The following is a 16,020-nucleotide window of genomic DNA, read 5'->3' on the forward strand; positions in this document are numbered from 1 at the left end:
AGAGTCTGATATAATAGCATTAATTGTGTTTTTTTCTCAAAACATGTACTTTAAGCGAGCCAACCAATGTTGTTTAAGCTGTTAAGCCTTTATGTATCTATAGAAAAATAGCAAAAACAACAGAACAAAAACAAAAATGATTGACTGAGGTACGGTTTGCTGTTGTTTCGGAACCATGGACAGGGTTGTTTGTTGCGTAAGGGCCGGGGGATGCAGCGCTGTCCGTACTGCTGAAAGCGGAGGAGATAGATTGACAGACAGAACACGTCACTTAGACCCTGTTCAGACCTGGTATTAACATGCGACCTGAGTGATCCAAACACAAGTGGACAGCTTTAAGTACGTCTGTTCACACCTGGCATTAGGATGCGTCTCCGGTGACCACTTGTGATCCGATCTCACTTCCCCGCTCTCTATATACAAATAAACACGTAGTAAACACACGGCTAACACAGCTGCCTTTGCGAGACACCAGCGGGGTACAGAGCTTCAGAGAGCCGGGGAGGAGAGCGAGCGGGCGGGCAGGCGTCAACTCTGTTCAAAGCAAAAATAGCAACACATGTCGACAGTATGCCGACAGTATGATAATAATGCACTTCCTGTGCCTAATCTGATAGTCTGTAGACATGTAGCCTATAGATAGGATATATGTTAATAAAATACAGATGTACCGACAGGATACAGTAGAGCACAGAGGCCGTTTCCATGTTGCGAGGCAGACAAGTGCTCGCTCCCTGTCTATTCAATAATCAATCAATCAACATGTATTTGTATAGCCCTTTACAATAACCAAAAGGTACCCAAAGTGCTTCACATTAACATCAAGAAATAACAGGAATAAAAAACATAACATATCATAAAATCATAAAAAGGTACATAAAAAGCATAAGGAAAATGTCACAGTGCTACTAGGTATTAAAAGCCAATCTAAATAAAAAGGTCTTGAGCTTAGATTTAAAAAGTACTAGGTCAGTGATAGTTCATATATCAGGGGGTAACTTGTTCCATAGTTTAGGAGTAGCGACAGCAAAAGCACGATCACCCCACAGCTTGTACCTCGACCTCGGGATTTAAAAAAAAAGTTGACCAGATGACGACAAAGCCCTGTTCTCGCACAAATAAGGCGGGGCGAGGCCGTTAATGGCTCTAAAAACAAACATCAAGAGCTTAAAATCGATTCTAAAGCGAACTAGAAGCCAATGGAGTGAGTAAAGTACGGGGGGTAATGTGTTCTCGTCTGAAAGTGTTCGTTAAATAGCGAGCAGCAGCATTTTGCATAAGTTGGAGGCGCGCGAGGGAAGACTGGTTGAGACCCTCATACAGTGCATTACAATAATCAAGTCTCGAGCTAATAAAGGCGTGAATTGCCGATTCGTGCCGATTGAAGAAGGGCTTTACTTTAGCCAGAAGAGGAAGCTGGAAAAAGCTCATTTGAACAACAGAGTTAATCTGTTTATCAAATTTCAAACAGCTGTCAAATGTCACCCCCAGGACATGAGGAGCGCAGTGAGACCCCTCAGATCCCAGCGGGACGTCAGTTGAGTAGGCGATCCTTAATGTGGCCCAGGACACATTCACTACACACTGCTAAAAGAATGTGGTCATATGTGGCCCAGACCACCTCTGAATGTGGTCTGAAAGACCCGATCTCAATGCGTCCTCAATGCGTCTTGAGTGCGTTCACACCTGCACTTAGAGCTGTCCACTTGTGATCCGATCACTCAGGACGCATCTTAATACCAGGTCTGAACAGGGCCTTAGTTTTTTTTTTTTGCTTGCTTCCTGCTTTGTGGTTGTAAAGAGAGAAAGAGAGAAAGAGCAGCAAGCCACAAACAGCTGTTTCTATGTGACTCCCTCCGCTCCGCTGTTCATAAATTCAAAACATATTTAGCGCTCTGATAGTGCTGCGTTCTTATGTGGATGCTCCGATTAATAAATGGATTATTTGATGTTGAAACAGTAGCCTTATGATGTTGTTGTTGTTGTTATTTAGCCTTTCTGAGGCTATGGTGTGGTTAAATCAGCTAATTTTATTCTAGGAAAAAAATTGACCTCACAATTTTTATCAGCTCCTTCAGTCACTTCACCCTGGCACCTGGCCTTGAAATTAATTATGAGTTCCCCCATCATATTTGCTCAAACTGAAATTGAAATTGTTATAATTAGCATATTAAGTCTTGAGTCATTACGTGTTTTGTGAGGTTACAGTGACCTTTCACCTTTGACAACCAAATTATAAATCAGTTCATTCTCAAGTCCAAGTGGACATTTGTGCCAAATTTGAAGAAATTCCCTCCAGGCGTTCATGAGCTATCACGTCCGTACAGACAACCCGAAAACATAATGCCTCCAGCCACAACTGTTGCCAGTGCAGAGGCATAAAAACCAGGTGCCTCTATGTCTTCCTGGTGCTCCTAACGGCATTTGCAAAGATTCCAAGGAAAACAACCAATCAGAGCCGATGAGTCTCTAACGCAGCTGTCAATCACTGCGGGTGAACGCCGATCAAACTGTCAAACTAGGCAGCGCCGATGAAATATGAATCAACATTCTGTTACTGTAATGCTTATTTCTCTCCTCAGATGTTTTCAGAAACATCTTGTAGTGTACTGTTTAGCTGTAAAATGAAAAAGTTCGCCCCGGGCCGGTGGGCGGTGCTTGGTTTCGGCTCGACTGTTTTCAACATGGCGGCCGGGTCACAAACTTTGTCCTTTTGCAGTTTAACGATACTCTAGAATATGTTTCTGAAAACATTTGAGGAGAAAAATAGGCGTTGCAGTGACACATTGATTCTTATTTCATCAGCGCTGCCTAGTTTGACCGTTAGAGACTGCTCTTCTCTGATTGGTTATTTTCCTTTGGATGCGGTGGAATCTTGCAAATGCCAATAGGAGCACTAGGGAAAACTAATTTTTCACAGATCATCTGTCTCATATACTACTGTTAGGATATAGTGATTGAGCAAATATGATAAGTTTTTTTTTTGTGCTGATATATCTGTCTCATTGTGTCAGTGTCAGTGGCATTAAGTAGAATAGAAAACTGTTTGACAGAAGAATATTCAGAACTGAATTCACAATCTTTCTCTTTTTGTCTGTATTCTGCGTGTGTGTGTGTGTGTGTTTCCAGGGTGGTTACGCTGCCTACAGATATGCCCAGCCTACTGCTGCCACAGCTGCTGCATACAGTGACAGGTAAGATATTAACTCACTGACACATGAGGATATATTCATTATTATTATGCTTTAAAGGTCCCATATTGTAAAAAAGTGAGATTTTCACGTCATTTATATGATAAAGCAGGTTTTAGTGCTTTATAAATACTGTTAAACTATCAAAACACTCAATATATGGAGAAATACACACAGCCCGTATTCAGAAATTGTGCGTTTGAAACAAGCCGTTGGATGGATTTCTGTCCATATGTGATGTCACAAATATACAATATTTAGACCATTACACGGTTTCAAACATAAACATTCTAAATGTGTCCCAGTTTATATCCGGTTGCAGTGTATGTTAATGACATCAGCTGACAGGAAGTAAACATGGACCCAAACTGTTGCCTAGCAATGCAATTCCGTTGAAATGCACTAAGACGGAGCGTTTCAGACAGTGTAAATATAGGCATATTCAGGCAGACAGCACGAGGAAAATAAAGTTTTTGTTTTTTTTAACATTACAGCATGTAAACATGTTCTAGTAGAAACAAAAAATACAAGTATGAACCTGAAAATGAGCACGATATGGGACCTTTAACTTCAATATGCTGGCTTTATTTACACGGCAGTAACTTTTGGACCGTATTCACAGGACAATCGGGCAAAGTGTGTTTAAACTGAAAGCCCTTTCTGATTCATGCATGCCTTTTTATAGAGATGTATAGAACTTATGTTACTTCATTTAAAAGTCAAGAAATAAGACTGCTTGACATTCCGCACTCCAGCTTTAAAATCCCAACAAGTTGTGAAATAGACTGAAATTTTACTTGATCTCTATAAAATCAATCTCTAAAAAGACATTAGCGCTGTATTCTGCTACACAATAGCTCTTTAAATATAATAAAGCTCTTTAGCTAAGCGTCACAATTAACCAAACATCTGTATCGTAGGTGTCCAGTTCATCCATATATTCCCCAAACCTTAACCAAGCATTGTAATTGCCTATCATACATTTATAATCTCAACTATACTGCAGTTGCCATGTGCAGAAGTTGCAGAGAGAAGTAGTTGAAACCAGCTGAAACCAATATCAATGTGTTTTTTTCCTGGTGATGGGGGTTGGCTCCAACACTGGTTATTCAGATCCCTACTCATACTAGACCCCCCACCCCCTCCCCATATAACAGTAGTGTACATTGCAACAGCACCATAATGTGCACGTTCAAAAGTTATGGAGACCTTGGGGTTGAATTGTTGAATCAATAGAGTGCTCCAGGGATGACCTATTTTTGTAGGCCAACCAGGAAGTTAGCATCGCCATTGGTTCCCTCGACAAAAAGCCATTGGGATTGTTCCATTGGGTTTTGGATTATTGCAGAAAATAAGCTCTGTGGCAAACAAACGTTTATGATACTTATACAGGTTTTGTTCAGCAAGATAATCTCCACAAATGAACACCACTTTTATGATTCTTGAAGTGTGATAGCAATCGCCAGAAGTGAAAAGTTAACGTGAGGCTATAAACGAACTACACCACGGTCGCATGAGCACAAGTATACACAAGGAGGCTGAAACGAGTCGGCGTGATGGCGTCTAGTAGTCTCATTTAGCCTTTTTTAAGCCACATAAAGGCTTCAAAATTCACCAGTGGGATATTTACCAACGTATTTTATATCGTAGAACAAAATGTTAAAATCTCTTCAGCTTGCGTTAACCACAGACCTTATTTCAGCCATATAACTAAAAACCCATTCAACAAACCCAATTGACCCATTGACTTCCAGACAAAAGAACTAAAATGCTAACTCATTTCCAGGTTTTAGGACTCCTTCCTGTAGCACTCTATACCTCCCTGAAAAACTCTCAACAAAAACAGAACATTGGAAGCTTCACCAAGTTTTTTTATAGGGCCATTTAATTGGATTGCACTGCAGGATTTCCTTTCTCTAAAACTTCCCAGTGTAAATGATAGAAATACAACGTAGAGTCATAGCTGTGGTTAGTGAAAATATGCTCCATTTGGAAAGGGCTTGGAGTTGAAATAGTTGTTTCTGGGGCTGAAATGCTATTTGAGGGTGTTTATCTCCCATATGTCCCTCCCCACTTTACTAATAATAGATATATTCATAACACAATGAATAATTTGTGTTAAATTACTAAGCACTGCTGTGAAATTTCAGTTTATAATTGCATGGAACATTCATTATTCATCTTCCGCCTCACTTTTCCCCAACTTCATTTTTTATTATGAGCTTGGTTTGAATGAACAATCTTGGATGGCAGAAATACGAGTCCATCTAATTCACGGGCATGATGTAAAATTATTATAGAGAGAGGGCTTTGGCTCTAGACAATAGAGCAGCTAATATTTTAGCAGATGAAGTAGGTACACAGTAGTTTCACTTGAAAAGAAGCTATTATGCTTATAAGTGATGACACTGGCTATAGCCAAGGGAGACATAAGAGAGCCAAGATTTGAAGTGGAGAAGATTTATTCCACTGCCTTGGAACTTTTGGAAAACTGATACATGGGCAAAAGAAAAGGAGGTTATACCGGTGGTCCATCTCTTCTTAAAACCTTTTATGTCGCACACTCATGGACACACAACTGGAGAAGCATTTTTTTGGAGAAAATGTGTAAGCCTTTATGCTGATGCTGATGCATGTATGTATGATTCAATGAAAATTCGAAATGCACTGCGTCGACTTTACTGACCGTGTGTCCGTACACCTTGACATTACCGTTAGGTTGTGGATACAACTGCAACAGGGCTCACCTCTGACCACATCCATCCGTGCTACTTCAGCAATGTATCAAACGACTAGGTGTAATGTCTTGTGTAAGAAGTTGCTTGTAGTCACAAACACACTTGGCAGTTCATCTCGGCTCTACGGAGCTGTAAATAGCTCATTCTTTTACTAACTCCGCTGGTTTTAGAGAAGAAGCTCTGATAAACCAACTGTACACTACATGCCCAGTACCAAACAGCAGACAGATAAAGTTGGAGACTAACTAGTGAGCAAAGTGGAGCATTTTTAGCTTAAGAAACAGACATTTCTCTCAGGAGATGGTGGAGACCAAAACAGAGCTAAAACTAGAAGAACGCAGACCTCCCCCCCCCCCCTCCCCCCCTCCATGCAGCTTGCGACATCATCCACGTGTATTTTTTTGTTTATGTTGAGATCAGCTGTACGTAGCGGAGCATCGTAAAACACTTCATTCAAACTTGACAGAAACAAAGTAAAACTCACCTAAACCGTTGTCGTTACTCTTTCCAGCAATCACCAAGTGTGCTTTGGTCCAACTCAACTGTAATTTCACAGAGTTTAATGTGAAAAGACGCCAAATCTATAGTTGTCCCCCCCTGCTCTCCCTCTCCCTCGCTCTCTGAAGGAAAGAGGCGGGGTCATGCGTCATCAACGCGTCATCAGTTACACCGCTCATGTGTTATACCCAGAGGTCTTAATGTTCTGGCTGATCGTAATGCTTAAAAATATTCCTGAATCTGGACCATGATCCGGATCACCACCAAAATCTTATGGATTGTTCATTGTGCCACACCTCACCCCTCCAAAAATGTCATTCAAATCCATCGCGTTATTTTTGGAGTTATCCTCCAAACGGACAAACCAACAAACAAACCAACGCCGGTGAAAACATAACCTCCTTCCTAGGCCTTCGGCCTTGGCGGAAGTAATGAATGGCAATGTTGCTCCGTGTCTGCTGGTTGTGTATATAAGCAACGGGTTACTAACACATTATAAGTTGATAATATAACAGATGTATTTTTTGGTGTTTTTTTTTCCAGTTTGTTCTGCTGCTCCCAAGTGGCCAAACAATCAATTAACGGAGCTTTAAACAAGCCCCAGGCACTGTTTTGATGTTCCACCTAGGTCTGGTGTGGCATTGATGGGCTTGCTCTTGTACCTCTGTGGCTTTGATGTACCCATCTGTGTGGGGACACAACTGGCACCATGTTGGTCATGTTCATGCCACAAGGGTCACAGATGGGAAGCACCAACAGCTGTATGAGGCCCTGGCCAGACACAGTCTGGTTCATGTGGCACACAAACCAATGCAAATGCAATGCAGTCACTCATGCAGATATGCTCATGCAAGCACATTGTGAGCATTCAGAATTACCACACACATGCACATGGGCTAGAACAAACTTTTTAGCCCTTTACCAGAGCAGGGACTTTTCCAGAATCTGGAATCCCTGGAATTAAGTACTACATGCATGTCAATTTTTTTTTTTTGTAATAAGGTCATTTGTTTGGTCACCTCAATTAAAGTTGCTTTTAAAAGGAATGCCCTTGCAAGTATCTTAGTGTTCTTCCTCAAGGCATAGTTCTTAAACAGCAGAGAAACAACTGACCTTAGAAGCAATGAACAATCAAGTGGCAAAAAAAGCAAGAACTACTGGCGATGTCTTACAATCCATGAGTTTTAGTCTCACATGCCATCATTGACGGAGAATCTTTTCATTCCAAAATGGAGGCCTCATTAGTCACCAACAAACTCACAGTTAAGCAAACTAAATGGCTTGATTGTGGTCTTTAAGCACATTTTTAGCCATGGTAGGCTCTCGGGATGACAATATCCAACGGAAATATCTCAGCTATTGGACGGATAGCCAATAAATTCAGTACATTCATTCACGGTGCTCAGAGGATGCATCCTAATGACTTAGATGATCCCCTGACTTTTCCCTCTAGCACCACCATCACAAGGCTGACTTTTCTGGTTCAGAGTGAAACGTCTCAACAACTATTGGTGACACATTCATGTTCCATGAATTTGTTTCAATATTGGTGATGCCTTAACTTTCCATCTAGCCCCATCATCAGGTCAAAACTTCAATTGTCCCAATTGTTTGGCAAATATCCCGTCAGCCTCAGCTGTACTTTGTATTTTTCGTCATGCTGATTTAGCATTTAGCTCAAAGCACCGCTGTGCCAACGTACAAGCTTCATCCACAATGGGAACGCCAGGAGTGCGTGGCGGCTGCGTTACCTGTTGTTTTTTATATCAGCGTCCGTGCTAACAGGTTAGAGCAGCCACACTGCCCGTGCGTCTCAAGCGCGTCTCGGGGCTGCGTCTTTTCTAGAGATTCGAGGTCTCGCCTATTTTTTACGCGAGCCGCGCGGTTCACAGCAACAACAGACAGTGAAAGTGATCTATCGACTGTATATTAACATCATATCAGCAACATTGCTACAGTTTCAATGTCTAAATCAGTAGAAAATGTTAGAGATGAAAAAAAGTAAGGATTTATTTTCAAATCAACACTTCCTGCTTTCATTTCGAAATAAAAGCCCTCAAGCGTTTTTTCTGTGGACAGAATTCCTTCATTTGTTAAAACAAGGCTTTTATTCTGAAATTTGTAGAACATACAGTGACTTGGAGAGCTCAATGAATGAATATAGTACGGGGTTTTAATTGTGGATTATTATTATTATTTACAAACTACCACACGTTTCTTAACCTTTCTCCGTATAAAATAAATATAAATGACATTTATAATTAAATTAAATGGCCATTATGAAAGGCAAACTATGTAGAAAGAAAGGGCTGACAGCAGCAGCTGACACGCAGCTGAAACACAGCTGATGTGAACACCTGACCCGTCAATCACGCAGCCGCCACGCCACGCCACGCCACGCTACGCCACGCAGCCGCTACGCCACGCGCTCCTGACGTTCCCCGTATGGACGAAGCGTAAGTCTCACAGAGCTGCTAATGCTTCTTACGCAACCCACAGACACGAGTGATCTTCCCATCTTTCTCTCAGACAGAAAGCGCTTGCTGCTTATCTAAAATGGAAATCCCCTTCAAAATAAGAACAAAATAGGTAATTATTCTGCAAAATGACCAGGAAAACTACACTTTTAGGTCATCTAGACCGCAGTACTGTAGCTGGTTAATAGACCATATTATGGTTGCATAACTGTGCACATTTTTGGAAAGATTTATTTTTTCGCTCTATCCAAAAAACCTTGTGCATTTGACCAGGCTCCCAACCGTTTTGTAGAGCTGTTGAAAATGTTGTTTCCATGTTTATCTTTTCACCTCAGGGTCATTTTAAAAAATGCATTTGACTCAAATTGCATTTGAATTTGTGTTGTACTTGCAGCTTACCACACACTCTCTCACATACACACTGTCACACACACACACTGATGATGGGTTAGGGCTCTGCGCTGTGAGATAAGATAGGTCAAATGCAGTGCTGGGCTGAGTGTGGGTGTTGGGGGGGCTGCATAGTGAATAGCAATGTCCAAAACTAATCGGGATTAACTTCTAATCGCTTCAACCACTGGGCCGCTATGCAAATCAGCTCAATTATGGGCACAGGCCCTGGCCCCTGATTGGCCCTTATCATGACTGGGCTAGGACACAGAGGGGAGGAAGGGGAGAAGGGGGTGGACTGGTTGGCCACAGCACGGCTGCTCACTTGGAATAAACACTGCTGCTGTCTATTTCTTTCTAAAAATAGAAAACTCACTGATTCTCTATTCTTTGATTGTTTATATATTTAATCTATTTTCATGAGGCTTTGTGGCTTTGATTTCTTTCTCTGTATCATGTGAACTCCGTCTCTTTCTTGGCTAATTTCCTCTGACTGTTTCCCGGACTTAATCACAGCCATTGGGATTATTACATTTAATGTGTATGTATAAAGGAGGTACAAAAAATCACGAGTAAAATGTTGCTCCACTCAAAACTCTGGTCCACACTATGTCCACAACCACTGGCCAGACTGCCATAGAGTTTCCTTTGGATAATGGACTTGGACTTGCATTTATATAGCGTTTTTCTAGTCTTCCATCCACTCAAAGCGCTTTACACTACATATACATGTCATGTACATATCTAATCTAAATACTCCTTCACACACCGATGGCTCAGCCTTCAGGAGCAGTTTGGGGTTCAGTATCTTGCTCAAGGACACTTCGACATGTGGACTGGAGGAGCTGGGGATCGAACCGCCGACCTTCCGATTGGTGGTCGATCGGCTACTCTGAGCCACAGCCGCTCCATAATGTTTCTGAGAGGATTATTTTGATGATGGTTGAAATAAACCATTACAAATTCTCAGTATCATTTATAAAATATTTTTCTTTCTACTTTGGAAAATATCCATTATTCAAATCCGGATTAAAATGCATCAACATCAACATGCATCAACAACGCCTGTAGGGCAGAGGGGACAGGGCAGCCTGCGTGTGTGAAGGCATCGTGGGGGGTAGAGGAGGTCGAGCACCCTCCGTCCTCCCTTAGGGTGGGACATCTCCTATCAATTCAATGCATTTCATTTTTTTCATGCTTATCTGTGATTGGCCAAAACACGTCTAACAGCTAACGTTAACTGGCTCTCCTCCTGCCAATTTCAACACAGATTTGTTGTTCACAACGTAGCATTATCAGGGATTAGCATCTATAACGCATTAACGCAATCTCCCGATTGCATATTTTAACTTAATATCGACCAATAACGATCGGCGGCCGATCATTCAGGATACCACTAGTTGGCAGGGAAAAATATAGAACTTAATTTCAAAATGTTTGAAAAAAATGTTTAGGAAAAAATAGAGACGGCCCTCCCGAGTAATAAAAACAAGAGATTCAGTCGTTTCAGCAAATGCCCCAGCAAAATAGAAATCTATACCCAAACTACAATTTTTCCCGAACCCTACCCAAGGATTTTTTGTGCTTAAACCTAACCAGACCATCGTTTTTTTTTTGTTTGTTTTTTTAAAGTGATTTGATTTTGGATTCTTATATGTGCTGTTCTGGAGGGCAATGACAAAATATGTTGGCATTTAATATGGAGGACTTGTTGAAGAAGTCTGAATTTTCACTTTGTAATTCACAATTATTAGGGATGAGTTACTATCTCATCATTTGAGGTAGTCAGAATTTTCACTTATTGATACAATTAATATTAATTTCTGCTAGTGAGGCTTCATCATGAGCCTCAATATGTTGAACAATGATGTAAAATAGCCTATAAAGCTTCATATAGCTGCACACTTGGTTGATAATTCTCAGTGACTTTGGAAACTATCATTATGCATTTCATATTCATAATTCCTAGTGACTTTTTGTTGACATGATAGTTAAATATTAACATTACTATGTGCAAATAAAGTGTAACTCACCTTTATATTTATATTTAATCCCACTGTATATCACAAATAATTGGTAAGCAAATCAAGGAAGAACTAATGAGTTAGTTATTTGGAGTCTCAGCTCAACTGCCAGGATTTGATTTAACCATCCCTCTGTTATCTCATGTATTTCTACAGTTACGGACGAGTATATGCTGCCGACCCCTACAACCACACACTCACTCCAGCAGCCACATACAGCGTTGGTGCCATGGTAAGACTATTATGCCTGCCACACATTTCTGTTTTACATGGTCCTCTTCTCATCATGCATCATCCCACATCTAACTTTTTTTTACTTTTCCATCTCCAAAAATGTGTTTCCAAAATCATAAAATGCACATTAAAATTGAGCTTGCGTGTCGTGCATGTCACCTATACTTGTATTGACATTGTTTAGAGCTGCATTTGGTGTACAGGCTTGAGTGGAGTGAGACTAACTGACCAAACATTGCATTTGGTGTTGTTGAGTAGGGCAATGTCAACATAAGCCTAATAATTTACTATTGGTGGCCATATATGTATAATAAAACATCAAAAAGCTTACAAAGATATATGATCAAAGTAAAGGTAGCCCTATCATATGCCAAGGTAACCAGCATGTTTTTAGAACTAAATTAATGTTTTACCTTAATACAGTACTATTAGATGCTTCACCTTGGTACTGTAGGCATTGTAGGCCTTAAACGTACAGTGTGTAGGATTTGATGGCATTTAGGGGTGCGGTTGCAGATTGCAACCGACTGAGTACCCCTCTGCTCACTCCTCCCTTTCCAAGACTGTGGTAACGTGAGCTGCCGAGTGCAAAACTGTTGTAACGTTGTTCGCCTCGCTCAGAGGCCATCCATACCATAATAACGCTACTTTAGCAGCAGCGGAAGTCAGACGGCGGCTGGCGGTCACTATTGTTTTGGTCACTACTCAAAGAAGATAGGTGAGATTTGGATTGGCAGTAATTGTGTTCCATTTTACCCTCATTCGTGGTAAAGAATCCGAGATAGTAAGTCCTTCACTAGGCTCTCCCCCAGAGTTTGTGGACTGATGAAGCCATCGGAACTATATTATCTGGAAAGAGCAGAGATCCAATCCTGAGGTTAATCATTTCGGACACTCTCTGTCCATGAAAATCTCAAACAGAATCGGTACAACCCTGACAGAGCCCAATGGCCATGGGGAACGTGCTTGATTTTCTTTTGAGAATATGGGCACAGCGTTATACAAGGCACGTAGCATTGACCCTGGCAACCCAAACTCCTACATCTCAGCTTTGGCCTTCTTGAAGGATACAAAGCACAGGTGGACTGGACAAGGTGAATTTCCCTCCGGTATCCTTGCAAGTAAAGAGCTGGTCCACTGTTCCATGACCAGGATGGGATTAACATCACTTTTTCTGATCCAAATATGGGACAGTGTTTTCCAGTAATCTTTGTGATATCCTCATAATTGGAGCACAATCTCTAAGCACATTGTACTACTTTCAACTGAGCTCTTTGACTTTCCAAAAAGGAAATGACCCCTTGGCCCATTGGCCTGTGCCCGGAAGGCATGTTTTATTAATCCATCCTTTAGGGTCCAATTGCAGTATTGAACCTGCTTATCAAAACCAGAATCCCTCTAACATTTGCAAGTTATAGATAACTAAAAGATGTGCAATCACTTGGTGTTGAGCTGAGAAGGCAAAAATGGTATTGAGTAGCAGCCAAACTGATATTCACAACCTGTAGCAGGTGCACAGCACAAGATATGAAATGTTTATTAAAGATACATTTACTTTATAGAGACAAATGTAAACTTAAGAAGAGAAATGTTAACTAAACAACTGTGCTGCATCCAAAGAAACCTGAACCTCTTACCTAAAGTTACCAGCTGCAGAGGGATTTGGTTTATGAATAACACCTTTCAGGGTTTCTGGGAAATTCATCCTTTCAAAAATTAAAACAGCCATCTCTTGATTTCACAGGTGATTCTTGCCACTACCTGTGTGGTTTGCATTAATTAAAATGTAGGTTTACATATGTATGGCAGTAAAACATCGTTGCACTTTCTCTCGTAGATTTGAGAGACACTGCATTACCACTTTTTTGTTAATGTGGACCAAAGACACATTGCATGTTGACACTTTTATGCTAATACTTCCAATTGTTACTTCCCCCCTTTGCTGGTTTAAGAGACCAGATCTTTATTTATCTTTGTTGCATTAACAATTGACACATAGTGTACACTAACACAATGATAGCTTGTTCTCTGTTTTGGTTCATAGTCATGACTCATGCTTGGAGTCAAGTTAGGATTCTTACATGACATACTGTATGTACATTGAAAGACTTTTTGGTTGCTGTAATTATTCCTGCATTCTTGCTGTGAGGTAATCCCTTCCCAGAGCAACACTAATGTTCAGCCTAAACTGATATGACACTTTAGCCAAGTCAAGTAGTTATCTCATTCATGTCATCGTCGTCTTTATTTTTCTAGATCTGGGCACAAAAAGGATCGATTGCAAGTGTCGTTTGACTGGATAAGTTTTTATCCTACTTGGTACTGGATTATTTTGGTCCGATACCCAGCCCTTTTGGTCTTTTTTAGCAATATTTGGTATATTTTGTTGACTTAAAACTGAACCTGGACATCATGAGATGACAAGAAGCCTCTCTAAGTCATCCACACCGACAATCAAGAACAAAACAAGACACATTTTTAAAAGCAATTTTAAAATGATTCACTACCTTTAAGACTGACTGTAGTACCGTGTACCTGTATTATGTAGCAGTGCTCAACAAACGGGGTTGCCAGGTTGCCAGGTTGCCAGGTTGCCATTGGCAACCATTTAGAGAAATTGGTAACCAATTCTTGGCCTTTGGTTGCAACCAATGTCAAACACTTTTTAAAAGTAGGGACAGCGAACAACAAAATGTGCAGCCCAGAATAAATATATTTTGAATATGTGTTGCAAAATGTTGTTCCTTGGCCTAGTGCTTTGATCTTTGACCCTCTTTTTAAGAGAACATTGACTGTGGATAGAAATATTACGAGAGACAAAGCTGTCAGCACATTTTCAGCTCTGAGTAGTGTCTGCAGGTGCTCCTTTCAGGTTGCATATAGCCCTGACAACCTTTACCAATAAGATAAGGCAGCCTTTATGTCGCCATCACTATGATCATTAGAACTATCACTAATTGTGATTGTGAAAACACTTTCCAAAGGTAGCTCACTAAGCATGACATCAATCAGCATTATAGGTGAAAGAATTAGAAGCAATTCATATTTTGCTGCTATTTGGATGTCTTTGACAAAGGTGGAGCGGACTTGAGCACTTGACGATTGAGGACTTGACAATGTATACAAGTATATCCAATCAATAGGCCTTCGCTGATGTCATTTAAAAAAAAAAAAGTAAAAAAGAGTAGTCTTTGGGTTCATATACAGAAGGAGCAATTGCAATGTTAGCTATATATATAATTCCACCAACTGCACTCCACAATCTCCACCCACGCTTCATCGCCTCCATACTGTCCCCCCCCCCACACCATTCTCCTCTTCAGTTGCCGTGCATAAGCTTTTTCTGCAACGCTGACATCTCCTCACTTAAACTTAATTGAATTTGTCTGTGCTGCTAACGGCAGTCCAAATGACACATTAATCCCGCCTGTAAAAGGTGATGAATGTCTCCATGCCTTGGCAGCCCAGTCCATGTTAGTTATTATATTTTTAATTTGGTGGATACCACCTCACCCCGTACTCCCTGGTAATGAAATAATTAGTCATTTTGATAATTAAATCCCTTGTGACGCTGCAGGCAGGAGGCAAGGGAGGAAAGAAGTGAACAAGGAAGCTGGGGGGGTGGGGGTGGGTGGGACTGGAGGGAAAGATTGTCGGAAAATGAGTGGTCAGTGCAAACAGCACCCTCAAAAACTGAACAGCTAAGCGTGTTGGCAAACAAAAGTAAATGGCTTCAAATAACGTTTAGTGTCAGTCAAGTGTTAATACAATACAGCAGTAAGTCTTGTTAAAGGCTTCTTATCGCTGCCATTTGCTGCTGCTACAAGCTAAAAGTTTTATTTCAACTTAGATTTGGCCAGTATTGCCAGTATGTTGGCCAGTATTACTATGGTTATATTATACAGTACATGGCTACATTGCTATAACATATCAATGCGTAACATACCACAAATTTGGTGAGCCTTTCTATGGAAGCCCAGTACTAATGTTTAAAGGTCCCATATTGTAAAACGTGGGATTTTCATTTATTTTATATTATAAAGCAGGTGATTATATAAATACTGTGAAAGTATCAAAACGCTCAATATACGGAGAAATACACACAGCCCGTATTCAGAAATTGTGCATTTGAAACAAGCTGTTAAGATTTTTTGTCCATTTGAGATGTCACAAATATACAATATATAGATCATTACACAGTTTAAATATAAACATTCTAAATGTGTTCCACTTTATTTCCTGTTGCAGTGTATGTAAATGACATCAGCTGACAGGAGGTAAACATGGACCCAAACTGTTGCCCAGCAACGCAATTCCGTTGCAATTCTGTAGAAATGCAAAAAAAACGGAGCGTTTCAGACACAGGGTAAATATGGGTATATTCAAGCAGACAGTATGAGGAAATAAAGTTTTTTTTTAACATTACATCATGTAAACATGTTCTAGTAGAAACCCGAAATACAAGAAT

The 16,020-nt window shown here is 40.6% G+C and overlaps 1 protein-coding gene across 17 annotated transcripts in view; it reads left to right on the plus strand.

Annotated features, from left to right (window-relative positions):
• rbfox1 (RNA binding fox-1 homolog 1) overlaps nucleotides 1-16,020 on the plus strand; it is a 352,975-nt gene that overhangs the window by 322,034 nt on the left and 14,921 nt on the right. For 15 of the 17 annotated variants that reach the window (XR_012596879.1, XR_012596878.1, XM_074657310.1 and 12 more), the window contains 2 exons: nucleotides 3,130-3,194; nucleotides 11,475-11,550. Coding sequence is in view for 15 of the 17 variants with exons in the window: in XM_074657310.1 (XP_074513411.1) it covers nucleotides 3,130-3,194; nucleotides 11,475-11,550 (141 nt within the window). In the remaining 2 variants the exon portion in view is untranslated. Of the gene's footprint in view, nucleotides 1-3,129; nucleotides 3,195-11,474; nucleotides 11,551-13,808; nucleotides 14,010-16,020 lie in introns of those variants that run through there. The other 2 variants (XM_074657321.1, XM_074657313.1) reach the window with 1 other exon arrangement.

This window comes from Sebastes fasciatus, chromosome 13, assembly GCF_043250625.1.
Source record: "Sebastes fasciatus isolate fSebFas1 chromosome 13, fSebFas1.pri, whole genome shotgun sequence".
Lineage (NCBI taxonomy): Eukaryota > Metazoa > Chordata > Actinopteri > Perciformes > Sebastidae > Sebastes > Sebastes fasciatus.